Source organism: Erythrolamprus reginae, chromosome Z (assembly GCF_031021105.1).
Source record: "Erythrolamprus reginae isolate rEryReg1 chromosome Z, rEryReg1.hap1, whole genome shotgun sequence".
Taxonomy (NCBI): Eukaryota; Metazoa; Chordata; class Lepidosauria; order Squamata; family Dipsadidae; genus Erythrolamprus; species Erythrolamprus reginae.
Window position 1 is genome coordinate 908,140 of NC_091963.1, and position 27,380 is coordinate 935,519.

The following is a 27,380-nucleotide window of genomic DNA, read 5'->3' on the forward strand; positions in this document are numbered from 1 at the left end:
TATTATTTTCTGCCTAATGCTTTGACGGGGGTAAATCCAGGCTTATCTAGATTTTCTCTTTCTTTGTCCTTGATGTTCTCAGAGCTTGGAGGCTTGTAGATGTCTCATGACCTCACTAGGGAACATTATCAGTGCTAGAAGGATGCAGGCGTTTGGTCTCTGTTTATAAAGAAAGCCACCCAGCTCGGAGATTATAGCAATAGTATTTAGACTTACAGGGTGCGTTCCAAAAGTGATGCAGTTTTTTTTTAAAAAAAAAGTAATTTATTGAACAGATTTGCACAGACACTTAAAATTCTTCAAAGTACTGTCCTTGGGCCTCTACACATTTTTTACAGTGACTCTGCCATGACCAGTATGCGCCCTGGAAGGCATCTTCAGGGACCTCTTGCAAGATCTTTGTCATGGCTGATTGGATCTCTTCTATGGATGAAAAACACACCTTGCCACAACGCGCTACAAGTCCGCGAGTTCCTGGCCAAACACCAGGTGCCAACACTGCCCCACCCACCCCTATAGTCCTGACATTGCCCCAACAGACTTTTTGTTCCCTCGGGTTAAGGCAGCCCTGAAAGGAACCCATAGAAGAGATCCAATCAGCTGTGACCAAGACCTTGCGAGAGGTCCCCAAAGACGCATTCCAGGGCGCGACTGGTCATGGCAGAGTCGCTGGAAAAAATGTGTAGAGGCCCAAGGACAGTACTTTGAAGAATTTTAAGTGTCTGTGCAAATCTGTTCAACAAATTACTTTTTTAAAAAAAATTGCATCACTTTTGGAACGCACCCTGTATATACCTTTTCCTAGTGCCTTTGTCGCCCTCTCTAAGTGGTTTACAGAATCAGCATATTTCCCCCCAACAATCTGGGTCCTCATTTGACCCACCTTGGAAGGAGGAAAGGCTGAGTCAACCTTGGGCCTGGTGAGATTCGATCTGCCAAACCACTGGCAGCTGGTAATTAGCAGAAGTAGCTTGCAGTGCTTCACTCTACGCACTGTACCACCGAGGCTCTTTGGTGGTGCAGTGCGTCTCAATTGTTTCCTGTTACACCCACCCTTAGGAAGAAGTAAACATTTTGCGTCCTCCCCAACTCTCCGCCGACAAGTGTCTTGTGGCCCACCCTGCCCGACCAACCCAAATTGCACCCCACCACGAGATGCGTGTCCCCCCTGACACTTGTACCAGCAGCTCTTTCGCGTACCTCATTGTTGTGTCCAGGGCAGCCCGTTCTAAAAGAAAACACGTTGCAAGTTGAATCAAACTTCTCAAACTTTGTTCTATTCCGGGATTCTTCAAGTCTTTGGAGAGGGGCGGCATACAAATCTAATAAATGGAATTGAATTCTCAGATTGAAACAAAAGGTGAAAACCCTCAATTTAATATTTGTATTTCAGTCTTTGTATGAAAAAGTCACATTTACAAGCAAAAGTCAAATGTTTGAAAGTTCATGGAAATGGGGTTTCACAGCTGCAGAGTTATAAGATAGGCCTCCGGGAAAAACGCCAGAGTCAGGGCTAATTGCATTCCAGCAAGATAAGCCAGGCAGTGAGTCATAGATAATACAATTCAGCACACCACATTCTGGCAGGAGAGGCAGCTTCTAGGACGGGTGGGCAATTAATTTTGCCATGGGGCCGTATGAGAAATTGGGATGGTTTTAGAGGGCCGGACTAGTATAATTAACTCAGTTCTACCCAATACAGTACAATACTTCCCTCGATTTCCACGGGGGATGCGTTCCGAGACTGCCCGCGAAAGTCGAATTTCCGCAAAGTAGAGATGCGGAAGTAAATACACCATTTTTGGCTATGGACAGTGTCACAAGCCTTCCCTTAACACTTTAAATCCCTAAATTATAATTTCCCATTCCCTTAGCAACCATTTACTCACCATTATTACTGGTACTCACCATTGAATAAGACACTTAGTGATCCTGATATTTATAAACATAATTATTTATTAACAATAATTATTTTTTTTCTTATTTATTTACAAAAATTATTAGTTTGGCGATGACATATGACATCATCGGACAGGAAAAACCGTGGTATAGGAAAAAAACGGCGAAGTATTTTTTAATTAATATTTTTTGAAAAACCGTGGTATAGGCTATTCGCGAAGTTCGAACCCGCGAAAAGGGAGGGAACACTGTACTGTAAAGACCCAGACCCTGGCCTGATCTAATCACCCAGACCCACTCTACAGACCCCTAATGGTTTGCTTTACGGCAACAAGGTGCACCACGGTCACTGCGCTGGAGTGTTTGTGTGGTTTCTGTGCTCGGCCGTTCTCAGTAGGAGGTCGGTGGGCTTTCCAGTGCGAGGATGAAAGAGCTCACCGCGTCTGCCGGGACTCCTCCGGTTCCTGCTTTCCTCATGATCCATCAGGAAAGCAGGAACCGGAGGAGTCCCGGCAGATGCGGTGAGCTCTTTCATCCTCGCACTGGAACGCACACCGACCTCCGCGGACCGGTCACAGATAGCGGGTGGTCTGGGCTGCCCCTTGCCCAAGTCTGTTCTAGGAGATGAGTTTTGCAGAGCAGCAATCAGGCCCTTTGGGGCACATTTCTGGAACCCCAGATCTTTCGCTGCGTCCAGGGAAGTAGGGGTGGGACAGAGCCGGATTGTTTGGAGACGCCGTTCCGGTAGGAAAAATGAAGCTGTGTGCGCAACTCCAACAAAAACGGAGCTGTGTGGGCAGCTCCAGGTTAACAGCACCCGTTCACGGGCGCAAACGGGGAGATAGTGGTGATTTTTCACCTTTTTTTTTAATGTGAAAATCGCAGAAATCTCGCTTGTGCAAGATTTCAGCTCAGCAGAGAGACTCAGCAAGAGCCCCGGCCAGTGGCAACAGGCTCCGGCCGCTTGGCCTGCTCCCCTTGCCGCAGAACAGGGCGAAGGTGTTTAGAATAATCTATGGATTCAGTGAATGAGAATTGAATGTTTTTAGGGTTTTAGGATGGTTTTTAAGTGTTTTAACTGTTATTGATCGGATCAAATTGTTTTATTATGTATTCTATCTTTGTTGTGAGTCGCCCCGAGTCCACGGAGATGGGTGGCGTACAAATCCAATAAATAAACAAACACAGGGCGAGCAAGCGGCGGAAAAGGTGGGGGAGAAGAGACCGGGGACAGCGGGGAGTAGGCAGGGTCAGCCAGGACGAGCAGCAGGAGTAGCCGGAGGTCTCCCACCTGTAAGGAGAAGGCTCTTCTTCTGCTCTGAGAGGCCTCCCAGCTGCAGTAGTAGCCATTTCCCCCAATTTCCCGCATGTGCGGAAGCAAAAAAATGCCAAAAATTTGGCAAATTCCCACGCGAGATTCAGTTTCTGTGCAGGCGCGGAATCCTGTGTTGGGGGTGCCCTCGCGCTCCAGGCCCGTAGTGCCGGAAAATGGTGTCCCATCACTACACCAAAGCAACGTTGAAACTCCACCCAGAATTACCCAGACGGCCCGGCTTATATTTATTTATTTGACTTCTATGCGGCCCCATCCCACAGGACCCAGGGCGGCTTACAACAGTGATAAAAATACAATAAAATAGGCACAAAAGATAAAAGAAGTCGAACATTTCTAGACTAAAACATTATAAAACAAAAAATCCCATAAAGATTAAAAAAAGGCACCGTCATACACATGCACACCATTCATAAAATCGGCTGTCTAGAATGTAAAATTTATGGCCTGCCAGCACAGCCAGGTCTTCGTGGCCTTAAGAAAGGTCAGAAGGGTGGGGGCGGCACAGACATCGGGTGGAACCTGTTTCCAAAGAGCCAGGGCAGCCACAGAGAAGGCCCTTCCCTGTGGTCCCACCAACCTGCATGGCTTAGTTGACGGGATCCAGAGGAGGCCAACTCTGTGAGCTCTTATTGGGAGGGATGTGGCAAGAGGCGGTCCTGTAAATAGCCTGGCCCTGAGCCATACAGGGCTTTGTAGGTAATAACCAACACCTTGAATTGTGCCCGGAGACTAATAGGAAGCAAATGCAGCTCATGGAGCAAAGGTGTTGTAAGGGTATACCCAGGTACACTCTCCGAACACTTTCCAAGGGTAGCCCCATGTTATATATCTGCTGGGAGTGTCAGCAACCCCCTAGAGCAGTGTTGGTGAACCTTGTTTCCCTCAGTTGCTGGAAGAGTGAGTGCGCATCCTATCGCATGTACATGAGTGCCCCCACCCATAATTCAATGCCTGGGGAGGGCGAATACTCCGGAGGCCGGAAACTGCCCGTTTCCCAACTTCTGGTGGGCCCAATAGGCTCATATTTCACACACACACACCCAGGTTCCAAAGGCTTCCTTGGAACTGTGGGAGGGTAAAAACGCCCTCCCCAATCCCTCTGGAGGCTCTCTGGAAGCCATAAATGCCCCCCAGAGGCTCCATACGAGCCAAAAATCAGCTGGCCGGCACACACGTGCACGTTGGAGCTGAGCTAGGACAACGGCTCACATGCCAGCAGATATAGCTTCACGTGCCACCTGTGGCACCCGTGCCATAGGTTCACCATCACTGCCCTGGAGTTTGAGTTTGAGTTTAATCAGATTTGTATGCCGCCCCTCTCCGCAGACTCGGGGCGGCATACAAATCTGGAATTAAAGCTTCAAACCACTTCCTTTTACCATTCAAGTGTTGTTGTCTGCTTTGTAACCTCCTGAATCGGGCATCTAAGAGTGGCTCATCCACTGTAATGCCTTATTCATCGTTATCTGGCTCGGACCAATCCCTCATTGACATCTCTGCCACCTCTGGGTGGTTCCTTGGGTTCACTCAGGTCCATTTCTCCCTCCCTCTCGCTCTCTGCATCAGCTGGCAACCCCACTGGCCCAGGGTGTCCAGAGGGGCCTGGCTCCTCCTCACCAGAATCTGACATTACCAGAGGTGGGCAAGGAGCGTTCACAACAAACTTGGGCCTGGACACGATTGATTGATTGATTTCTATGCCGCCCAAATCCCGAGGTTCTCTGGGTGCCTAACAACAGGATATAAAATACATTTAAAAACACTATAAAAGATTAAGAAAAAAACAGTTTTTAAAAATTACATAAATACGTATCATTCAAGGCCAGACCTGGTAAAATTGCAATGTTGGGGAACACGAAGGAAGTACCGGTATCAGATAGGACGTGCATCCTACTCCCTGCAGCAATCCCCACCCCATGTTCCCTGGGGTCACACGTCCCACAACTGGAGAAGCCCTGCCTTAGAACAAGGTTTCCCAACCTTGGAGATGTGTGGACTTCAATTCCCAGAATTCCCCAATTAACCCACGACTGTCCGGTCCTTGATGATACCTGAGCTTGGGGTTCTTCCTTGCAGACGTCTCATGACCAGACTAGGGAATGTCATCAGGGATGGATGGAAGAAAGGAAGATAGATGGGTGGATGGATGGGTTGGTGCTGTCTGAGCTGGTTTTCTGGCTGACGTCTCATGACCCATCTAGGCTACAACATCCACGTTCTCTTCCTCCCCCCCAGCATTCAAAGGCTGCCTACATTGAGATGCTTGCGGCGGCGTTGAAATATCCTGTTCTTTCCAGAGCCGCGCGGGGTCGCTCTCCGCGTCGCCTCTTTCCTTGCAAACGCTCTGGCCGCGCTCCGCCGGGCGCCTCGCGGGGGCGCTCCACTCTCGTTGCGCTCCGGATCCGCTTCCTTTCATCTACCGACGCTCTGGCCTCGCTCTCTTCCCCCTTTGTGGACACTGGACGCTTCTCGTCATCTTCCCCCCTTCAGCGGACGTTCTGGTCTCGTTTTGTCTTCCGCCTGCCATTCCGCGCTATGCCTGGCACCGCTCGGGGGCGCTCCTTTTCATTGCCGCCGCGGACGCTCTTGCCGCGCTCTCTTCCCTCCGGCTAGCGGAGTTTTGTCGGCACCGCCGTGGACGCTCTAGCCTCGTTCTCGCTCCCCCCTCTGTCGTTCCGCTTTCGGCCTGGCGCTACTCGGGGGGCGCGCGTTCGCCTCTTTCGTCGCAGACGCTCTGGCCTCCCCTCTCGCTGCCCCCGGTTCTCTTTGCTCCTCCGCATGGCGGTCCCTTGCCGGGTTTTGCAGGGGCTCCTGCGCGGGGGAGGCTTCACGGGAGCCCCCGGCTTCATGGGGCCCTGGCGGTCCCGCTGCTACACCCGCGTGGCCGGGCCGGAGGAAGCGGAGGAAGGCATCCGGGAAGGAGAGATGGGCCGAGAGGGCGAGGAAGACGGCAGCCTCCGGATCTTTCCCCCCAAGCTCCCCAGGGGTGAGTGGGGAGTGGTCCCTGCTGTGGGGCGGGAGGGGAGGGGGAGGGACTGCATCCCTGAGGGGAAGGGGTCTCAGGCTCCATCTTTCGGGGTATTGAGCGCCCCTCCACCCCCCTCTGGGTCAGGATTGGGGAGACACCCAGGAATAAGGGGAGGGGTCTCTCGTGCCTTTTGGGTCGGGGGGGAGGGTCTAACCCCGCCCCTTTCTCCCAGATTCAGTGGGGGGGGTTGTGACCTAGGGCTGCCCAGGTGTAAGTAGGAGGTGGGGAGGTCCCAAGCGGACCCTTTCGGCTGCCATCCAGGTGGGATGACGGGGTTGAGGGCTCTACAGCCAGCTGGGAAGCCCCCCCCCCCACCTCGGCTATGTGACTTTGAGCCACTGGCTGTTAACCTTGTACCGCCAGGACCCCAGATTGACCAGACTGTGAACTTCAGATCCCCCCCTCCCTTTTCAGCCCTGATGATGTTTGCTAGTTGGGTCATGAGACGTCTGCAAGAAAGCCACACAGGTCATGGAGCACCAAGGACCTCACAATCCTCCTCCTCTCTACAAGCTCCACTGCCTTCTAGCACTGATGATGTCCCCTAGTTGGGTCACGAGACATCTGCAGGTCATGGAGCACCAAGGACTTCACAATCCTTCTCCTCCTCCCCCTTTTCTTCTTCTTCTTCCTCATTTTCTTCCTCCTCCTCCGCTACAAGGTTTACTCCCTTCTAGCACTGATGATGTTTGCTAGCTGGATCACGAGACATCTGCAAGAAAGCCACCAAACTCACAGAACAACCCACCGTCCTCCCTTCCTCTCCCTCCTTTCTCCCTTCTCCCCTTGTCCAACCCCCCAAACCCCCACTCCTCTACTACTGAACATGTTACCTAGCTAGATCATGGAATGTCTGGAAGAAAGCCACCCAGGTCGGAGATTATAGCATTAGCATTTAGACTTATCTACCGCTTCCCTAGTGCTTTCACAGCCCTCTCTAAGCGGTTTACAGAATCAACCTCTTGCCCCCAACAATCTGGATCCTCATTTGACCCACTTCAGAAGGAGGGAAGGCTGAGTCAACCTGGAGCCTGCTGAGATTCCATCTGCCAAACTGCTGGCAGCCGGTGCTCAGCAGAAGTAGCCTGGAGTACTGCACTCTAACCACTGCACCATCAAAGCTTCCACAGTCTTTCTGCCTCCTCCCCCCCTTTCTTTCCTCTTCACAAACCCCCCACTCCTTCTAACTCTGATGATATTCCCTAGTTTGGTCCCAAAACATCCACAAGGAACATCCACACACACATAGCAAAAAACCCACCAACCTTGCTTAGCGTAGCACATCCTGAGTTTCTGCAGCTGGTTTCAACTTCTGTCCCACTGGAAGATTGAATTGCTGAGCCAAGAAAAACCCCTGACCCCGTTGTGCTGCATTCCCGGTTGCTGGGTTGCTCAGTTGAATTCACAGCCTTCGTGTCCTGTTTCTATGACAGAAACCAGAGACTTGCTGAAGGAATTCCCACAGCCGAAAAACCTTCTCAATAGCGTCATCGGACGAGCCCTTGGCATCTCCCATGCCAGTGACAAATTAATCTACATCCATTCCAACGGGCCCCGAAAAAAGGTAATTTTCTTTTAGAAAAAATTAAATTAAATCCCTTTTTTTTACTTTTCTTTTTTCTTTAGTACTTTTTATGATGTTTACCATTTACACTACACTATGGAAATGTATTTTCTTCTACATTGTTTGTTTGTTTGTACTGTTACTGTTTTTCTGTTTTGTTTGGTTTTCTTTCTTTATTTATTGGATTTGTATGCCGCCCCTCTCCGTAGACTCGGGGCGGCTAACGACAATAATAAAAACAGCATGTAAATCCAATACTACAACAACTAAGAAAACCTTATTTTAAAACCAATCATACCTACAAGCAAACATACCATGCATAAATTGTAGAGGCCTAAGGGGAAAGAGTATCTCAATTCCCCCATGCCTGACGGCAGAGATGGGTTTTAAGGAGCTTAGGAAAGGCGAGGAGGGTGGGGGCAATTCTAATGTCTGGGGGTGAGTTGGTTCCACGGGGCCGGGGCCGCCAGAGAGAAGGCTCTTCCCGTGGGCCCCGCCAAATGACATTGTTTAGTTGACGGGACCCGGAGAAGGCCAACTCTGTGGGACCTAACTGGTCGCTGGGATTCATGCAGCAGAAGACGGTCCCGGAGATATTTTGGTCCGATGCTTTATAGGTCATAACCAACACTTTGAATTGTGACCGGAAACTGATCAGCAACCAATGCAGACTGCGGAGTGTTGGTGTGACATGGGCATATTTGGGAAAGCCCACGATTGCTCTCGCAGCTGCATTCTGCACGATCTGAAGTTTCTGAACACTCTTCAAAGGTAGCCCCATGTAGAGAGCGTTACAGTAGTCGAGCCTCGAGGTGATGAGGGCATGAGTGTGAGCAGTGACTCCCGGTCCAGATAGGGTCGCAACTGATGCACCAGGCGAACCTGGGCAAACGCCCCCCTCTCCACAGCTGAAAGGTGATTCTCTAATGTGAGCTGTGGATTGAGGAGGACGCCCAAGTTGCGGACCCTCTCTGAGGGGGTCAGTAATTCCTCCTCCCCCCAAGGGATGGACAAACAGATGGAATTGTCCTTGGGAGGCAGAGCCCACAGCCACTCCATTTTGTCAGAATTGAGTTTGAGGCTGTTAGGGTCACAACTCAACAATGTATAATAGTTTGCTTGACTGTTTTCATTCACCCACTTAACGACTCCAACCGGGAGGCTCCGTCACGGTCGTAAGTGGAGGATTATCGGTTCAGCCCTGGCTCTCCCTCTCCCCCCTCCAGAAAGTCACGCTGCTGATCAAGTGGCCCAAAAATGTGGAAGTCGAAGGCTACGGGACCAAGAAGATAGATGCCGAGAGACAAGCAGCGGCTGCTGCTTGCCAGCTGTTCAAGGTGGGAATTTCCGTGTCAGGTTTCACACACACGCCCGTCCTGGGATGGGTCAAGGTTTTCCCTTTCAGTGGAACCCAGAAGGACACAGGGGCGTTTAACAACGGGAAAGGGTTCCCTGTGGCCACCGTTGTGTGGTTTCATTTCCTGGCAGACGTCTCATGACACAGCTAGGGAACATCATCAGGCTCATCACTAAACAGAGAGCATCATCGTTGTCCTCTTCCTCCTCCTCATCTTCCTCCCCCTCCCTGCAAACTCCTCCTCCCCTTCTATCACTGATGATGCCACCTAGTTGAGTGATGAAATGTCTGCGAGAGAACCACCCAGCTCAAGAGAGCCTGAAAAGGACCCTGAAGGGCTTGTGTCTACCTGGCTGGCTCTCTGTTGTGCCACCCAAGCTAATTCCTTCCTCCCTCCCTCCCTCCCTCCCTTCCTTCCTTCCTTCCTTCCTTCCTCCCTCCCTCCCTCCCTCCCTCCCTCCCTTCCTTCCTTCCTGGCTTACTCTCTCGCTCATTCACTCACTTCTTTCTTCTTTACTTCCTCCCTCCCTCCCTTCTTTATTTCTTTTTTCCTTCCTCCCTCCCACCCTTCTTTCCTCCCCTTCCGCCCTCCTTTTCTTCCTTTTTCCTTCTTTCCTTCCTCCCTCCTTTCCTCTTTCCTTCCTCCCCTCCCTCTCTCCCTTTCTTTCTTCCATCCCACTTCCTTCCTCTTCTCCCTCCCTCTCTTTCCTCTCCTCTCTCTCTCTCCCTCCTTCCTTCTTCCTTCTCTCTCCCTCCCCAGGGTTGGGGCCTGCTGGGACCCCGGAACGAGCTCTTCGATGCCGCCAAGTACCGGATTCTGGCTGAGCAGCTGGGCTGCGTCGAGAAGAAATGGTTTGCCGAAAGCCAGTGGCGCTCCAAATCTGGCCCTTCCCTGGCCGACCTCTCGACCTGCTGGCGGAGGATGGAGCCCGAAGACCCCGTCCAGCCCCTGGAGCACAGCCCACTCCCCAAGCCCCTCCGAAACGAAGAGCTGGAGGAGGGGGAGCTGGAGGAGGGGGAGTTGGAGGAGGGGGAGCTGGAAGAAGACCCCATTGACCTGCACAACGGTCTCTCCATGGTGCGGCCAGGTGCTCAGACGCCCCCCAGAGAGCTCAGGTACGACACCGGCACCCTCCGTCCATCTCCTGGCTGGGCTTTATGTCTTTTGGTCATCCTCGTGGGGAGCCACTTCTGAACGTGATGATCTTGTAGGTTTACCTGGAAACGGCCATCAGGGAGACAATTCCAGGAGCGAAAATTCTCCCTCCTCGGAGCATGCTGGGTGGGGGGTCCTGGGAGCTGAAGAAGGCGAACCCGCTTAAACCGCGCTGCTCCTTCGCTCCCTAGAAGCCGACAACCTCCCTGCGAGGCGGCCTAAACTCCTCCCCCCAGGGAGCGTTCTAGAACGCCAGGCAAATTCCGCTGGGACGATTGTGATGCAGCGTGAGCAGGCCCTTAAGCCCTGCATGATGGACTTCATTTGGAAGGGACTGGAGGATAGCCCATCGTCCCCCACCTCACTCAAATGTGGGTTCGCTCAGCAAGGACTGACGGTCCTTCGTTTGTGGGTTGAAGGAAGAAGAACATAAAAGGGGCTTAAAAGAAGGAAGAGGTTGTGGGGTTTGTGTGGGGGCCGCACGGGAGAAAGGCGTTGGGCTCCGCTTCGTGGGCCTTCAGAACTTAGCCTTCCGTCATAAGGCTTAGTCCTCGACTTACAGCCCCAATTGAGCTCAACCTCCCTGTCGGTAAACTAGATGGGTGAGTTTGGCCGCCTTTTATGACTCTCCTTCGTTCAGTGGATCCCCACGGTTGTTGAGTTGCATGGTTGTGAGCAGAGTAATCCTTGTTTGCCAAGGTTGCGCACACACAGAAATGTTTAGATTGAGATTACTTGTAATTACTCAGCCACACGCATACGCTGCTCAAAAAAAATAAAGGGAACACAATATAACTCTTACAAACTTCTGTGAAATCAAACTGTCCACTTATGAAGCAAGACTGATTGACAATCAATTTCACCTGCTGTTGTGCACATTGAACTTTGTACAGAACAACGTATTCAATGAGAATATTTGATTCACTCAGATCTAGGGTGGGTTGTTTGAGTTTTCCCTGTATTTTTTTGAGCAGTTTACTAACTTGAAGTTTACTTTGAGAAATAACATATTCAGGTAATTTAATGTCATACACAAAGTAAGTCAGAATAATAACAATCAATAATAATAACAATAATTTATTGGATTTGTATGCCGCCCCTCTCCTTAGACAATGTATAATAATATATAATAATGTATAATCAAAGTATTACTAAGTACATAGCAGGTATCTTTGACATGGTCAGCAAACAAAGATATCAAGCTTAAACATATTTTAGCTGTAATACATGACTACAATACAGAGACATGGCAGAGCATAATTAACAGTAAGTAGCCAGAGTAACAGAGAAGGTGATTCAGAGAAAATAAGCTATGAACTCTAGCTCCCTCTTGTGGCAGTCTGCAGCACCTGCAGCCACTACATTGCCAACTCAACAGTTACAACGGTTATCAAGCAACTCTGACTTCCTTATTGACTTCGCTTGTCGGAAAATCAAAACAGGGGATCAGCATGTCACTGGGAAGCTACACGACCGTCATAAATGCGAGTCAGTGCCCAGCGTTGGAATTTCGATCGTGTGACCACGGGGGGGGGGGGAATGGTATCGCAGTCAAAAGTGTGGAAAAAATGGCCATGTCACTTTTTTTCCAATGTGAAAAAATGGTGATAAAAGTCCTTTTCCCAAAGAAAGAAAAACGGTTGTTACTTTGTTTTCAGTGAGAAGAAACAGGATCATGTCTTTTTTTAGCTGCCCCGAGTCTACGGAGAGGGGCGGCATGCAAATCCAATAAATAATAATAATAATAATAATAATATTATTATTGTTGTTGCTGTTGTTGTTTTCAATGTGAATGGAGGTGGGCTGCTAAGGAGGAAGGGTGAGGCGTGCTCGCTCCCGTGGCCCTGCTTGTTAGCGGAGTCCAGCGGAGTCCATTCTGCTGCTGCACCTGGCCAGGGAGCGGAATTGCGCGCGGCGCCTCTAAGTGTGAATAATGGTGACGTCACTTTTCAATGGAATTGAGCTCAACTCTGAGTAACTGTACTAACTTCTTATAGTTATAGCGAGTAGGCTGTGGGGGTTTTAATACAGGTAGTCCTGGACCCACAACCGTTCATTTAGTAACCGTTCAAAGTTACTAAAGTGACTGTGGGGAAAGGGCACTTGGACCATTTCTCAGACCGTCTCAGCATCCCATGGTCACATGATCAAAATCCGCACACCTGGCTAGGTAACCATCACAGTTACGATGGTTGTGGCATTCTCAAGTCCCTGCCATGTGACCTCTCGATGAGCCAAGGCAACAGGGAACCCAGATTTGCTTCACATCTATTATTATTATTATTATTATTATTATTATTATTATTATTATTATTTAAATTTATAGCTTCCCCTCTCTGAAGACTCAGGGCGGCTTACAGCATATAAAAACAGTATACATTGAGATATAATTAATTAAAATTAAATTAAGAATTACATTTAAAAAACTAAAAAAACCTATTAATAGACACACACGTCCATTCAAACAAGCCCACTACGCATTCAATGGCCAGGGCGTAGAATCTAATGACACCAGGCTTGGCGACCTAGGTGAGCCCTGAGACTCTTGCAGAAGGTGAGGAGGGTTGGGGGAGTGCAAATCTCTGGGGGGGAGCTGATTCCAGAGGGCCAGGGGCCCCCACAGAGAAGGCTCTTCCCCTAAGCCCCACCAAATGACATTATCTAGTTGATGGGACCTGGAGAAGGCCGACTCTGTGGGACCTAGCCGGTTGCTGGGGCTCATGGGGCAGAAGGCGGTTTTATAGTTGAAATGAAGCTAGTCCTCATATTAACCACCACCACTGTGCATTGAAATCTCCACGGTTCAGAGCAAAGATCCCTTTTCCCCAGTCCCAGATGTCGCTAAAGGAATGGCCGTATGTCGAGGGCTCCCTGCACACTCTCAGTAACAAGGCAGGTGCGTCGGGCGCAAAGCAAACACACATACACAGAGACGCGGTATTTTCTTTGCCCACTCAGGGACCCGTTTTCGGTGGAAATGACCGACGACAACACTGCCCTGCGCGCCCTGACTCAGTTTCCCCTGCCGAAAAACCTCCTCGCCCAGGTCATCCAGATCGCCACCTCGTCTTCCACCGTCAAGGTGAGCTGGCACCGGAAGGGGGCGTATTTGTGTGTGTATGTGTGTGTTTGTGCGCATGCGTGGGTATTTCACCCAAACTGGAGGATACAAACCCGAATTGCCGTCTTCACAGGAGTACATGCAGTTCCGCACCGCGGGCACCAAAACTAAGATCTGCAAACTGGCCTTACGCTGGCCCTGCCCGATGACCTTTGCCGCCAAGGGACGACGCAAAGTGGAAGCGGAGAATAAAGCCGCTGCCCTGGCATGTCAGAAGCTCAAGGTGAGCCACCCACCAGCCGGAGGGAGGAAAATTTTGCACAATATGAATATTACTGAATTTACCAAATGTTCCCAAATTGCACAATAGTATAGAGCAGTGGCAGCAAACATTTTTTCCCTCGGGTGCCGAAAGAGCGGCCGTGTGTGCTGTCGCGCAGGTGCGAGTGCCCATAATTCAATGGCTGTGGGGGATGAAAATGGCCTCCCTCTCCCCCTGGAGGCTCGGAATGGCCCCTTCCTCAATTTCTGGTGGGCCCAGTAGGCCCATTTTTCAGCCTCCCCAAACTCCAAAGGCTTCCCTGGAGCCAGGGGAGGGTAAAGACGCCCTCTCCCATCCCCCGGAGGCTCTCTGGAAGCCAAAAACGCCCTCCCAGGGCCTCCGCACAAGCCAAAAATCAGCTGGCCAGCGCACACATGCACGATATGGTACCCGTGGCATAGGTTCACCATCACTGCTATACAGTGTTGCCCTTACATAGCACTGCAAAATTATAGAATGTTATAGAATATTATAGAATTGCAGAATGTTGCAGAATTAAAGAATATTACCAAATTATAGAAATTAGAGAAATAGAATATTAGCAATAGCATTGAGATTATACAGTGTTCCCTCGATTTTTGCGAATAGCCTACACCACGGTTTTTCAAAAAATATTAATTAAAAAATACTTTGCGTTTTTTTCTATACCACGGTTTTTCCCACCCAATGACGTCATACGTCATCACCAAACTAATATTTTTTGCAAATAAATAACAAAAAAAATAATTATTGTTAATAAATAATTATGTTTATAAATATCAGGATCACTAAGTGTCTTATTCAATGGTGAGTACCAGTAATAATGGGGAGTAAATGGTTGTTAAGGGAATGGGAAATGGTAATTTAGGGGTTTAAAGTGTGAAGGGATGGCTTGGGATACTGTCCATAGCCAAAAATGGTGTATTTACCGTGTTTCCCCGATAGTAAGGCAGTGTCTTACTATCTTTTTACCCCCAAAAGCCCCACTGTGTCTTACTTTGGGGGTATGTCTTACATCTCCCCGCGCGCCTTCGCCTTCCAAGCTCCCCCGCGCGCATTGCTTCCAAGCTCCCCGCGCGCCTTCGCATTCTCCCCCGCGCGCCTTCGCCTTCCAAGCTCCCCGCGCGCATTGCTTCCAAGCTCCCCGCGCGCCTTCGCCTTCCAAGCTCCCCGCGCGCATTGCTTCCAAGCTCCCCGCGCGCCTTCGCCTTCCAAGCTCCCCGCGCGCATTGCTTCCAAGCTCCCCGCGCGCCTTCGCATTCTCCCCGCGCGCCTTCGCCTTCCAAGCTCCCCGCGCGCATTGCTTCCAAGCTCCCCGCGCGCCTTCACATTCTCCCCGCGCGCCTTCGCCTTCCAAGCTCCCCGCGCGCATTGCTTCCAAGCTCCCCGCGCGCCTTCGCTTGCCTTCGCTCGCCACCGCCTCTTCCCCTGCCGAAGCTCAGCTGCAAGCGGCCAGCGAGGCCGATCGGATCCGAGGCGAGCGGCCGGAGCTGCGCCCTCCTTCGCCCGCCTCCTTTCCGCTCGCCTCGGAGCCGAGCGGCCTCGCTGGCCGCTTGCAGCTGAGCCTCGGCAGGGGAAGAGGCGGGTGGCGCCGCGGCGAGCGAAGGCGAGGGGCGCGCAGGGAGCTGCGCCCTCCTTTCCGGCAGCTCCCTGCGCGCCCCTCGCCTTCGCTCGCCGCGGCGCCACCGCCTCTTCCCCTGCCGAGGCTCAGCTGCAAGCGGCTCCGAGGCGAGCGGAAAGGAGGCGGGCGAAGGAGGGCGCAGCTCCGGCCGCTCGCCTCGGATCCGATCGGCCTCGCTGGCCGCTTGCAGCTGAGCTTCGGCAGGGGAAGAGGCGGTGGCGAGCGAAGGCGAGCGAAGGCGCGCGGGGAGAATGCGAAGGCGCGCGGGGAGCTTGGAAGGCGAGCGAAGCTGCAAGCGGCCTCGCTTCGGCAGGGGAAGAGGCGGTGGAAGAGGCCGCGGCGAGCGAAGGCGAGGGGCGCACGGGGAGCTTGGAAGCAATGTCATCGGCCCCCCCCCCCCCGCAATACCGTTTATACCGTGTTTCCCCGAAAGTAAGACATATGTCTTACTTTCGGGGTATGGCTTATATAAGCCGACCCCCCTGAAACCACCCATATGTCTTACAATCGGGGGGGTCTTACTATCGGGGAAACACGGTATTTCCGCATCTCTACTTCGCGGAAATTCGACTTTTGCGGGCGGTCTCAGAACGCATCCCCCGCGAAAATTGAGGGAACACTGTATACCTTATACCTTATATTCCCAATGCTTTTACAGCCCTCTCTAAGCAGTTTACAGAGAGTCAGCCTCTTGCCCCCAACAATCTGAGTCCTCATTTTACCAAATGGATGGAAGGCTGAGTCAACCTTGAGCCTGGTAATATTTGAACTGCTGGCAACTGGTGATCAGCAGAGGTAGCTTGCAGTAGTGCATTCTAACCATTGCGCCACCGAGGCTCCATTAATGAATATTAATGAATTATCAGATATTAAAGAATTACAGTGATCCCCCGCTCGTTGCGAGGGTTCCGTTCCAGGACCCCCCGCAACGAGCGGGTTTTAGCGAAGTAGCGCTGCGGAAGTAAAAACACCATCTGCGCATGTGCAGATGGTGTTTTTAACTTCCGCAGCGCTAGCGAGGAGCCGAAGATTGGGGGCGGAGCGGCTGTTTTAAAACGTCGCCGCCGGCATGAGGGGCTTCCTAGCAGCCCCCCAAACCCGGGTTGGGGGTCCGGGGGGTGCTGGCAAGCCCCCCATGCCGGCGGCGATGTATTAAAACAGCCGCGCCGCCCCCAATCTTCGGCTCCTCGCTAGCGGGCAGGCAGGCGGCGGACAAGCCGTTCGCTGGCGCTCGCTCTCGCCGCTTTCCAGCTGAGTCCTGAAGCGAATTCGCTTCAGGACTCAGCTCAAAAGCGGCGAGAATGAACGGCGTGGGTGGGCGAAGGGCGGGCGGCAGCGAGGAGTTTGCGTGGGCGGTGGGGAAACTCCTTGCTGATGCCCGCTGCTCGCCCTCCCGCCAGCAAGAGGGGGAAGACCCAGGGAAGCCGCCCAGCAGCTGATCTGCCGGGCGCCATCTACGCATGCGTGCCCATAGAAAAAAGGGCACGCATGTGCAGATGGTGTTTTGACTTCCGGGTTGAAAAATCGCAAATTACCCTGTTCGCAATGGTCGGGGACGCAATAACCGGGGGATCACTGTACTAAATATTATAGAGTACTACCTAATATAGCAGAATTACACAATATTACAGAATTACAGAACATTATAGGATATTCCAGAATTTTACCAAATTACCAAATTTGACAATTACAGAATATTATAGAACGTTGCAGGTACATAATTTTGCAGAATTATAAAATACTACAGTATAGAATATTACAGAATTGCAGAACGTTGCAGAATTATAGAATATTAATAAATGTTAATCAACCATATTAAAGAATTACCAACTATTATAGAATATTACCTAATATTCCACAATTACAGGATATTTCACAGCTACAGAACGTTATCGAAGTACAGAATTTTACAAAATTGGAGAACATTACAAAACTTCAGAATATTCCAGAATTGCAGAATATTACCAAATAACCAAATGTGACAATTACAGATATTTTCTATGCATAGTATTGCAGAATTATAGACTATTACAGAATATTACAGATTGCAGAATTACAGATTGCCAAATTTCCGAATATTACAGAATATTAACGTGTTACTGAGTAAAAATCTAATAAATAATATTACAGAATTATACATTATGAAATGTTACCGAATTGCTGAATATTGCAGAATTACAATTATCAAATTAATAGAATATTATAGAATGTTAATGAACATTAATGAATTACTGAATATTACAGAATTATACATTGTGAAATGTTACAGAATTGCTGAATATTGCAGAATTACAGAATATCATCAAATTATAGAATATTACAGAATCACAGAATGTTAATGAACATAAATGAATTACCAAATATTATAGAATATCGCAGAATTACAGAATATTGCTGAAATTTTACAAAATATTACAGAAATGACAGGATAAGGCGTACATTTTACAGAATTACCATACACTTCCCTCTTGATACCTGGGGAGTCCTGTCTCCAATCCCTCCAGCTTCCTGACGTGTGTCGCTCCTTCCTTCCCTTCCAGAGTCTCGGTTTAGTCGACAAGAACAACAACCCTCTGAGTCATGCCATGTACAACATGACGTCCCTACGGGAGCTGGGCGAGAACCAGAGGAAGCCCTTCCACATCAAAGTCCCCGAAGCCACGTTGCGCAAGATCGAGAACTACTTGAACCACGTAAGCCGGGGCTGAGAGGCGATGGGAAGCAGGGGACATAGGTGGTCTTTGGCTTGCGAAATGACCTCCATCCTGTTTTAGGACAGTTTGCCACCCCTTTCCAGTGATCGAAACATTTAAATATGTCAAAGGGTTAAATAAGGTCCAGGAGGGAAGTGTTTTTAATAGGAAAGTGAACACAAGAACAAGGGGACACAATCTGAAGTTAGTTGGGGGAAAGATCAGAATCAACATGAGAAAATATTATTTTACTGAAAGAGTAGTAGATCCTTGGAACAAACTTCCAGCAGACGTGGTTGGTCAATCCACAGTAACTGAATTGAAACATGCCTGGGATAAACATAGATCCATCCTAAGATAAAATACAGGAAATGGTATAAGGGAAGACGAGATGGACCATGAGGTCTTTTTCTGCCGTCAGTTTTCTAGGTTTCTAACATGAGAAAATATTATTTCACTGAAAGAGTAGTAGATGCTTGGAACAAACTTCCATGCCTGGGATAAACATATATCCATTGTAAGATAAAATACAGGAAATAGTATAAGGGCAGACTAGATGGACTAGGAGGTCTTTTTCTGCCGTCAGTCTTCTATGTTTCTATTAAGGAAACTGCTGTGGTTGTGAACTTAGTCATATGGCCGTTAAGTGAAACCAGCTTCTCCCAATGGGAGAAGGGGGCTCACCGTCATAAATATGAGTTGGGCGCCTTGCCGTATTGCAAAAAGAGATCACGAAACACACACACCCCTTCCTTTTTTCCGTCAGTACCCCATTGAGTCCCGGGACTCTCGGCCGCTCCGCCTGATGGACGATGTGATGAACCTGAGCAAGGAGAGCGGAGGGGCCCTGAGCGACGCCATCACGGGCAAAACCTACATCCCACTCTCCGAATCGGAAGAGCTCCGTCTCAGCCAGAACCTCCTGGCACTCTGGAAGCGGCGGGGGAGCCTGTGGCAGGACAGCCACGCGCTCCCCGTGGACTCCCACAAGGAAGCCATCCTCTCGGCCGTGGAGCAGCACCCGGTGGTGGTCATCGCCGGCGATACCGGATGCGGGAAAACCACCCGCATCCCACAGCTGCTGTTGGAACACTACACCCTGGAAGGCCGCGGGGCCCAGTGCAACGTGGTGATCACCCAGCCTCGCCGGATCAGCGCCATTTCTGTGGCCCAGCGCGTGGCCCAAGAGCTGGGCCCCAGCCTGCGGCGGAACGTGGGGTACCAGGTGCGGCTGGAGAGCAAGCCGCCGTCCCGCGGGGGCGCCCTGCTGTTCTGCACCGTGGGCATCCTGCTGCGGAAACTGCAGGGTAACCCCCGCCTGGAAGGGGTCAGCCACGTGATCGTAGACGAAGTGCACGAGCGGGACGTGAACACCGACTTCCTGCTCATCCTGCTGAAGGGAATTCAGAAGCAGAACCCTCAGCTGCGCCTGGTGCTTATGAGCGCCACGGGGGACAACCAGCGCTTCTCACAGTATTTTGGGGACTGTCCTGTGGTCAAAGTGCCGGGTTTCATGTACCCAGTCAAAGAATACTACCTGGAGGACATTATGTCCATGGTCGGCCGGCATCGCCACTACGAGATCAAGGTGGGCTCTGGAGCAATGCAAGGGGGAGGCGGGTGAAAAGAGGCCGTCGAGAGGCTGGGACCCCCATGGTGCGGGGTGGAGAGGATGGATACGTTGGAGGGGTAAAGAGATGGAAAGGGAGAGGCAGAGGGAGATAGATAAATAGGAATTATCTATCTACCCATAAATAATAATGAGATTGAAAGGTAGAAGTAAAGACAGACGGAGAGAAATAAATAGGAATGGATGGAGAGGTAAATAATACACTGCTCAAAAAAATAAAGGGGGCACTTAACCCAATATAACTCCCAACTCAATCCAACTCCTGTAAAGTCAAACTGCCCACTTAGGAAGCAACACTGATTGACCATCAATTTCACATGTGGTCAGCACATTCCACCTTGTACAGAACAAAGTGTCCAGTGAGAATATTTCATTCATTCACATCTAGGGTGTGTTCTCTGAGTGTTCCCAAGATAAAGAGATACAGGTAGACAGGAGAGATGGATGGATGGATGGATGCAGAGGTAGGTAGATAATGGATAGATAGAAATAAAGACGGACATAAATAGAAATGGATAGTAGATAGGGATAGAAATAATGGGTGATGGATGGGTAGATAGATAATGCATAAATAGGGACAGAGAAATAAGGTGAGAGAAATAGATATGGATTGATAGATAATGGGAAATTAGGGACAGAGAGAGAAATAACACGTGATGGATGGGTAAATAGATAATGCATGAATAGGTATAGAGAGAAATAAGGTGAGAGAAATAGATATGGATTGATGATGTAAAATTAGGGACGGAGCGATATAAATAAAGAGAGATGGAATAAATATGGATGGAGGGATGGGTAAGTAGGGCTAGAGAGATAGAAGTAAAGGTGGGTGGATAGGTTAGATAATGGAAAAATAGAGATAAAGAAAAAAATAGATACGGAGGGAGGGGTGGGTAATGAATGGATAGGGATAGAGAGATACGAATAAAGTGTCAGAGTTCCAAATAATACCTGAGAGATAAATCAAGAGTGCAAACCTTGGCTTCCTTCCAACTTATTAACAGAGCCACATTGGGTACAAATGGTAGTCAACCCGATACTAACTTTTCCTAAGTTCTCCACCCAGGTTAAGGTTCATCCCTCCTTCCCACACCCACAAGTTCATCACGTGGACCACTCCGGTTCCTCTCAGCGTCCACGATCCTCCCCTGTACTTCCGGCTGGTGCTGAACAAAGGATGACCTTGAATCTCCTGGAAGGAATTTGCTGTGGCTAGTATCTTTCCCCCTCATGCAACAGCCGCCCCTCCCCAATTCCCACAGCACTGTTCCACCTGTGGCAGCCCAAGGTCTCCAGCTCAAAACGTTGGCTTCGGCCTGACATAAAGGCAGATAAATATATAGGTGGATGTATATATATAGATATATATATATATCACATGTTTTTTGCTGAAATTTTAAAATTAAGGGAGACTAGGATGGCACCATTTCGGCCTATGTATTTATATATAGATAAGTAGCTATAGGAATCAGTGTCTCGCTTAGCAATGAGAATACTGCACTCAATTTTGGTTGTAAGTCGAGGACTGCCCGTTTCCTCTCTTTTTCACCCTCCCCTCCAGCAATCGGATGACGAGTGTGTCGTGGATGTTGAGCTGATTGCGGATCTCGTCCTTCAGATCGATGCCCACGGTGAACCAGGTGGGTCGCCCCCTCCGTTCCCCCCCTTCGTCGCTCAACTGAGGACGGGGTCGCCAAAGAAGGGGGCCCAAGTTGGGTTTGCGGGGGGGGGGGGAGAATTTACAAAGAGGTTACATTGAATTATGGGGAGAACCAGCAACAGTATCGTCCAGCCGATCCTGGTTAGTGCAGCCAGAAACTCCCATGCATTTATCTTCCGTTTTTCCCTGGTGGGGGTCACAAGAGGAACGAGGGTGGCGTTGGGCAGGACCAGTGGGGCTGTGAAGGGAGTGTGGACACCCACGCATGCAATAGGAAAATAAAGACTGAATGAACTCAATCTGTATAGTCTGGAGGATTCTCTGGCTGGGGAATCCTGGGAGCTGAAGTCCAAATATATTCAAGTGGCCAAGGTTGGGAAACACTGGTCTGGAGGACAGAAGGGAAAGGGGGGGGACACGATCGAAACAGTTAAATATGTCAAAGGTCCAGGAGGGAAGTGTTTTTAATAGGAAAGTGGACACAAGGACAAGGGGACACAATCTGAGGTTAGTTGGGGGAAAGATCAGAAGCAACGTGAGAAAATATTATTTGACTAAAGGAGGAGTAGATGCTTGGAACAAACTTCCAGCAGACGTGATTGGTAAATTTATTATTTATTATTTATTCATTCAATTTTTATGCCGCCCTTCTCCTTAGACTCAGGGTGGCTTACAACAGGTTAGCTAGCAATAGTACTTTTGAACAGAGCCAGCCTATTGCCCCCACAATCTGGGTCCTCATTTGACCCACCTCGGAAGGAAGGGAGGCTGAGCCTGTGATGAGATTTAAACCGCTGACCTTCCTATCTACAGCCAGCTTCAGTGGCCTGCAGTACAGCACTCTACCTGCTGCCCCACCCCGGCTCTTCTAAATCCACAGCCACTGAATTTAAACCTGCCTGGGATAAACATAGATCCATCCTAAGATAAAATACAGGAAATGGTATAAGGGCAGACTGGACGGACCAGGAGGTCTTTTTCTGCTGTCAATCTTCTGTGTTTCTATGCATGGTTGATGCCTAGGACACCGCCAGCAACCCGTATTAGCCTTTAGCCTTTAGTCGGTGGTATTTGTGACCATTTTTTAAATGTTCAGTTGACGTGAGTTTCATGTTCAATGGATAAAAGAGAATAACCATAGTAACCGTAATAGAAATAATAGTGATAAAAATAGTAATAATGATAAATAGTAATAATGGCAGTTAATGAGAATATTTGTTCTTGGGGTTGAGATGAGAGACCCTTGATGGTCTCTGAGCTCTGTTATTTTCTGGCAGACTTTTCACGACCCAACTAGGTAACATCATCCGGGAGAGAAGGGTGTGGGGTTTGTGCAGAAGAGGAAGAGGAGGGAGGGCTGTGGGGTCCCTGATGCTCTCTTGAGCAGACTTTTCACGACCCAACAGGGGAATACCATCAGGGCTCTAAGGGAGTGGAGATTGTGTAGAAGAGATGGAGGGGGACAACGGTGGTGAGGCCGTGGGTGCCCTCTTGAGCTAGGTGGTTTCTTGCAGGCCTCCTGCCAGGCCTGGAAGCCATCTATTCTGGTGGCAAGTAGTCCCACTGGTTTAATTCTTCTCACTGATGGAAATTTCTCCTTAGTTCTAGGTGGCTTCTGTCCTTGTTGAGTTTCCATCTGTTGCTTCTACTTTCGGATGCTTTGGGGAAACAGGTGGACCGACCCCTTCAAATATGGGAAGGTTGCTATCCACACACACACACACACACACACACACACACACACACACAATCCTTCTTTTCATGAAACTGTGTGTACGCTGTCCTCTCTCCGCAGGTGGCATCCTCTGCTTCCTCCCGGGCTGGCAGGAGATCAAGGGGGTCCAGCAACGTCTTTTGGAAATCCTGGGGTCTCACAACAGCCGATACCTTATCTTACCAGGTGAAAAAAATAGTCTATTTCCCCCTCCCCCTCCGGTGCTCCCCAGGGTGGGCCTGGAATCAAGGCCGGCGGGAACATTTCGGTTGTATCTGGAGTATGTGCTGTTATCCATTCATTTATTTATTTATTTTGTCCAATACACAATACATATTGAAGAGGATAGACATTAAGTATTATATATAAAGAGAAGATATAAAAATAGAGGAGAAGATATATGAAGGAAGAAAAGATATATGATATATGAGATAAAGGAAAGACAATTGGACAAGGGACGAAAGGCACTCCAGTGCACTTATGTATGCCCCTTACTGACCTCTTAGGAACCTGGAGAGGTCAATCGTGGATGGTCTAAGGCAGTGATTTTCAACCAGTGTGCCGTGGCACACTAGTGTGCCGCGAGACATGGTCAAGTGTGCCGCGAAGCTCAGAGAGAGAAAGAAAACAAAAGAAAGAAAGAAAGAAAGAAAGAGAGAGAGAGAGAGAGAGAAAGAAAGAGAGAGAAAGAAAGAAAGCAAGAGAGAAAGAGAGAGAGCAAGAGAGAAAGAAAGAGAGAGAGAGAAAGAGAGGGAGGGAAGGTGGGAGAGAGAAAGACATAGAGGGAGGTAGGGAGGGGGAGAGAAAGAGAGCAAAAAAGAGGAAGAAAGAAAGAGGGATGGAGAGAGAGGGAAAAAAGGGAGAGAAAGAGGGAGGGGGAGAGAAATAGAGTGAAAGGGAGGAAGAGAGAGAGAGAGAATTTTTTGTCCAAAATTTTTTTAGCCGCCCCCCCCCCCCTCAATGTGCCCCATGGTTTTGTAAATGTAAAAAATGTGCTGCGGCTCAAAAAAGGTTGAAAATCACTGGTCTAAGGGAGAAGTGTTGGGGGTTAGGGGTTGACACTACTGAGTCCGGTAATGAGTTCCACCCTTCGACAACTCGGTTGCTAACGTCATATTTTTTACAGTCAAGTTTGGAGCAGTTAATATTAAGTTTGAATTTGTTGCGTGCTCTTGTGTTGTTGTGGTTGAAGCTGGAGTAGTCATTAACAGGCAGGACGTTGCAGCATATGATTTATAAAAGACATGGTTCCATCTGGGTGACGGGTAGGCAAAGTTGGCTCTTCTATGACACGTGGACTTCGACTCCCACAATTCCTGAGCTAGCATGATCAGCTGAGGAATTCTGGGAGTTGAAGTCCACAAGTCATAGAAGCGCCAACTTGGCCTAGCCCTGGTCTGGGTGAACGAGAAACCCAACATGGATGGTTGCATTCATCTCCCCCCTCCTTTTTTAAATTGATTTTTATAATAATAATAGAACATTCACACAACACGTAATAATGTGCTCAGTGCTCGCAGTGCCCACCACCAAACATCATTCATACCCCTCCACCAAGGTGAGGGCATATTTTCTATATCCATTTTAATTTAAGAGCAGTACAGTGGCACCTCTACCTAAGACCTTTTCTAGATAAGAACCGGTGTTCAAGATTTTTTTGCCTCTTCTTAAGAACCATTTTCAACTTAAGAAACCGAACCCAGAAAACTTATCCAGGAAATTTGAGAGCAGCACGAAGGTCCGGCCAGTTTCCGGCCATTTACACTTTAATCCCGTCCATCTCGGGCTTTTCTGGGCTGCCAGAGGAGCCTTTTGGTGTCGCATAAAGAGGCTTTGGCAGCCCAGAGCGAACGGACCGTTTTCTTTTTCTCTGGGTGCTTCCTCAGTCCCTCTTTTTTTTTTTTTTAAGCCTTAAAGTTTTGGATTTTTTTGATTCCCCTCATCTACAGCGACTGTCCTCCTCTTCCTCCTCCTCTTCCTCCCACCCAAATTCTGAGCTTTTATTTCTTTCCTAATGGGTTTGCACACATTATTTGCTTTTACATTGATTCCTATGGGAAAAATTGCTTCTGCTTAAGAACCTGGTCACGGAATGAATTATTATTATTATTATTATTATTATTATTATTATTATTTATTAGATTTGTATGCCGCCCCTCTCCGTAAACTCAGGGCGGCTTACAGCAATGATAAAAACAATATATAATAACAAATCTAATAGTTGGAATCTAAAATAACAATACAGTAATACATTTTAAAAAGTCTAAAAAACAAGAAACCCCAATATATAAAAAACATACATACAGTCATATCATGCACAAAATCTACATAGGCAGGGGGAGATGTTTCAGTTCCCCCACCGCTTGACGGCAGAGGTGGGTTTTGAGGAGTTTACAAAAGGCAAGGAGGGTCGGGGCAGTTCTAATCTCTGGAGGGAGCTGATTCCAGAGGGTCGGAGCCGCCACAGAGAAGGCTCTTCCCCTGGGTCCTGCCAAACAACATCGTTTAGTTGAGGGGACCCGGAGGAGACCAACTCTGTGGGACCTGACCGGTCGCTGAGATTCGTGCGGCAGGAGGCGGTCTCGTAGATACCCTGGTCCGGTGTTTAAGTTCTTAAGTAGAGATACCACTGTATATCTACTTACCTGTTAAAAAGTAATTCTAATTTATTCTTTGTACCTTGGTCTCGAATTCTACTGACCACATAGTATCATCTCCCTACTCTTTTTTTATTCCCCTCCCCCCCTCCGGCCCCCCCGTAGTTCATTCCAATATCCCAATGATGGACCAGCAGAGCATCTTTCCCAGGCCTCCAGCCGGCGTGCGGAAGGTCGTCCTGGCCACCAACATAGCCGAGACCTCCATCACCATCAATGACATCGTGCATGTGGTGGACAGCGGGACCCATAAGGAGGAGCGCTACGATCTGAAAACCAAGGTTGGCTTTGGGAATCCCGGAGGGGTGGGGGGCTCTTCCTCGAAGACGGGGTGGGCTGCCCTTCCCGCTTCCCTGTGGTCACATCGGTAGGCGCTGGGAAACACGCAGGGTCCTTGTGGGGTTCTCCAGGGTCAGGAGGGGTCTGTGAACGCCTAGTTGTGATGGAATCTCGGGTTAGGGCTACGGCTATTGCTAGGGCTAGGGCTATGTTTAGGGCTAGTGACAGGGATAGGCTTGAGGTTTGGGGTAGATCTAGGTTATGGGATAGGCTTTAAGTTAGGTCAGGGGTAGGCCACGTTGGCTCTTCTATGCCATGTGGACTTCAATTCCCAGAATCTAGCATGGTCGGCTCAGGAATTCTGGGAGTTGAAGTCTTAGAAGAGCCAACTCCGCCTACCCCTGAGTTAGGTCCAGGTTAGGGTTATGCAGTAGGACTAGGGTTAAGGATGGACCTAGGTTAGGTTTAAGATTAGGGTTAGGGCTACATTAGGGTTGTGCTTAGTGTTTGTGTTAGTACTTGGTTAGGGTTATACATTAGGGTTAGGATTAAGGTTAGGTTACAAAAGGAAAAAATGGTGCTAGGTAGTTGATGTACTCGGAAGCTTTGTTTGTTTGATTATTTAAAAAAAATATCTTTGTTGAATATTTACATTTAAAACAACAGAAACAAAGACAAAAAAATATACAAAAAACCAACATACAAGAACACACAGCTTAATAATATATAGGTTACTTTGGTACCAGAACTTAAGCATCTAACATGTACGCCAGCTATTCTGCTGAGCCTTTTATTCTATTTCATTTTCTAGCTTTATTGTTTATTTGATTTCTATGACGCTCTTCTCTAGGCGACTCAGGGCAGCCTACAACATCATAAATGCAACGATATATATAAGAAATCTAAATTACTTTTTAAAAAATTTATACAAAATTACTAAAGGTGTTAAAAAACCTCATGTACGGTCATCCACATTCATCCAATTCAATCATTCATAATATTGGCCGGAGACCATCTCGTCTCTCACGGCCCCTCATGCCCGCCAGCAGAGGTTGGTCTTCAGAGCTTTGCGAAAGACCAGGAGGGAGGGGGCGGTACGTATCTCCGGAGGGAGTTTGTTCCAGAGGGCAGGGGCCACCACAGAGAAGGCTCTTCCGCCAGGCCCCGTCCAACGACATTGTCTGGCCGACGGGACACAGAGAAGGCCGACTCTGTGGGACCTGGCCAGCCGCTGGGATACATGAGGCAGAAGGCAGTAGTCTGGCCCTAAGCCATGCAGGGCTTTGTAGGTCATGACCAGCAGTTTGAATTGCGCCCGGAGACCAATCGGCAGCCAGTGCAGCTCACGGAGGGATGTTGAAATGTGGGCAGATCTTGGTAGCCCCACTGTAGAGAGCATTTTGCTGCGTTCTGCACACTTTGCA

The 27,380-nt window shown here is 49.1% G+C and overlaps 1 protein-coding gene across 3 annotated transcripts in view; it reads left to right on the plus strand.

The window, feature by feature from the left end:
• The window catches only part of DHX30 (DExH-box helicase 30), a 49,373-nt gene that overhangs the window by 6,257 nt on the left and 15,736 nt on the right, over positions 1-27,380 (plus strand). For 2 of the 3 annotated variants that reach the window (XM_070767174.1, XM_070767175.1), the window contains 10 exons: positions 7,697-7,827; positions 9,054-9,164; positions 9,945-10,300; positions 13,299-13,422; positions 13,535-13,684; positions 17,864-18,016; positions 18,783-19,604; positions 21,208-21,286; positions 23,102-23,206; positions 25,783-25,958. In XM_070767174.1, the coding sequence (XP_070623275.1) occupies positions 7,697-7,827; positions 9,054-9,164; positions 9,945-10,300; positions 13,299-13,422; positions 13,535-13,684; positions 17,864-18,016; positions 18,783-19,604; positions 21,208-21,286; positions 23,102-23,206; positions 25,783-25,958 (2,207 nt within the window). Of the gene's footprint in view, positions 1-5,931; positions 6,222-7,696; positions 7,828-9,053; positions 9,165-9,944; positions 10,301-13,298; positions 13,423-13,534; positions 13,685-17,863; positions 18,017-18,782; positions 19,605-21,207; positions 21,287-23,101; positions 23,207-25,782; positions 25,959-27,380 lie in introns of those variants that run through there. The other variant, XM_070767176.1, reaches the window with a different exon arrangement.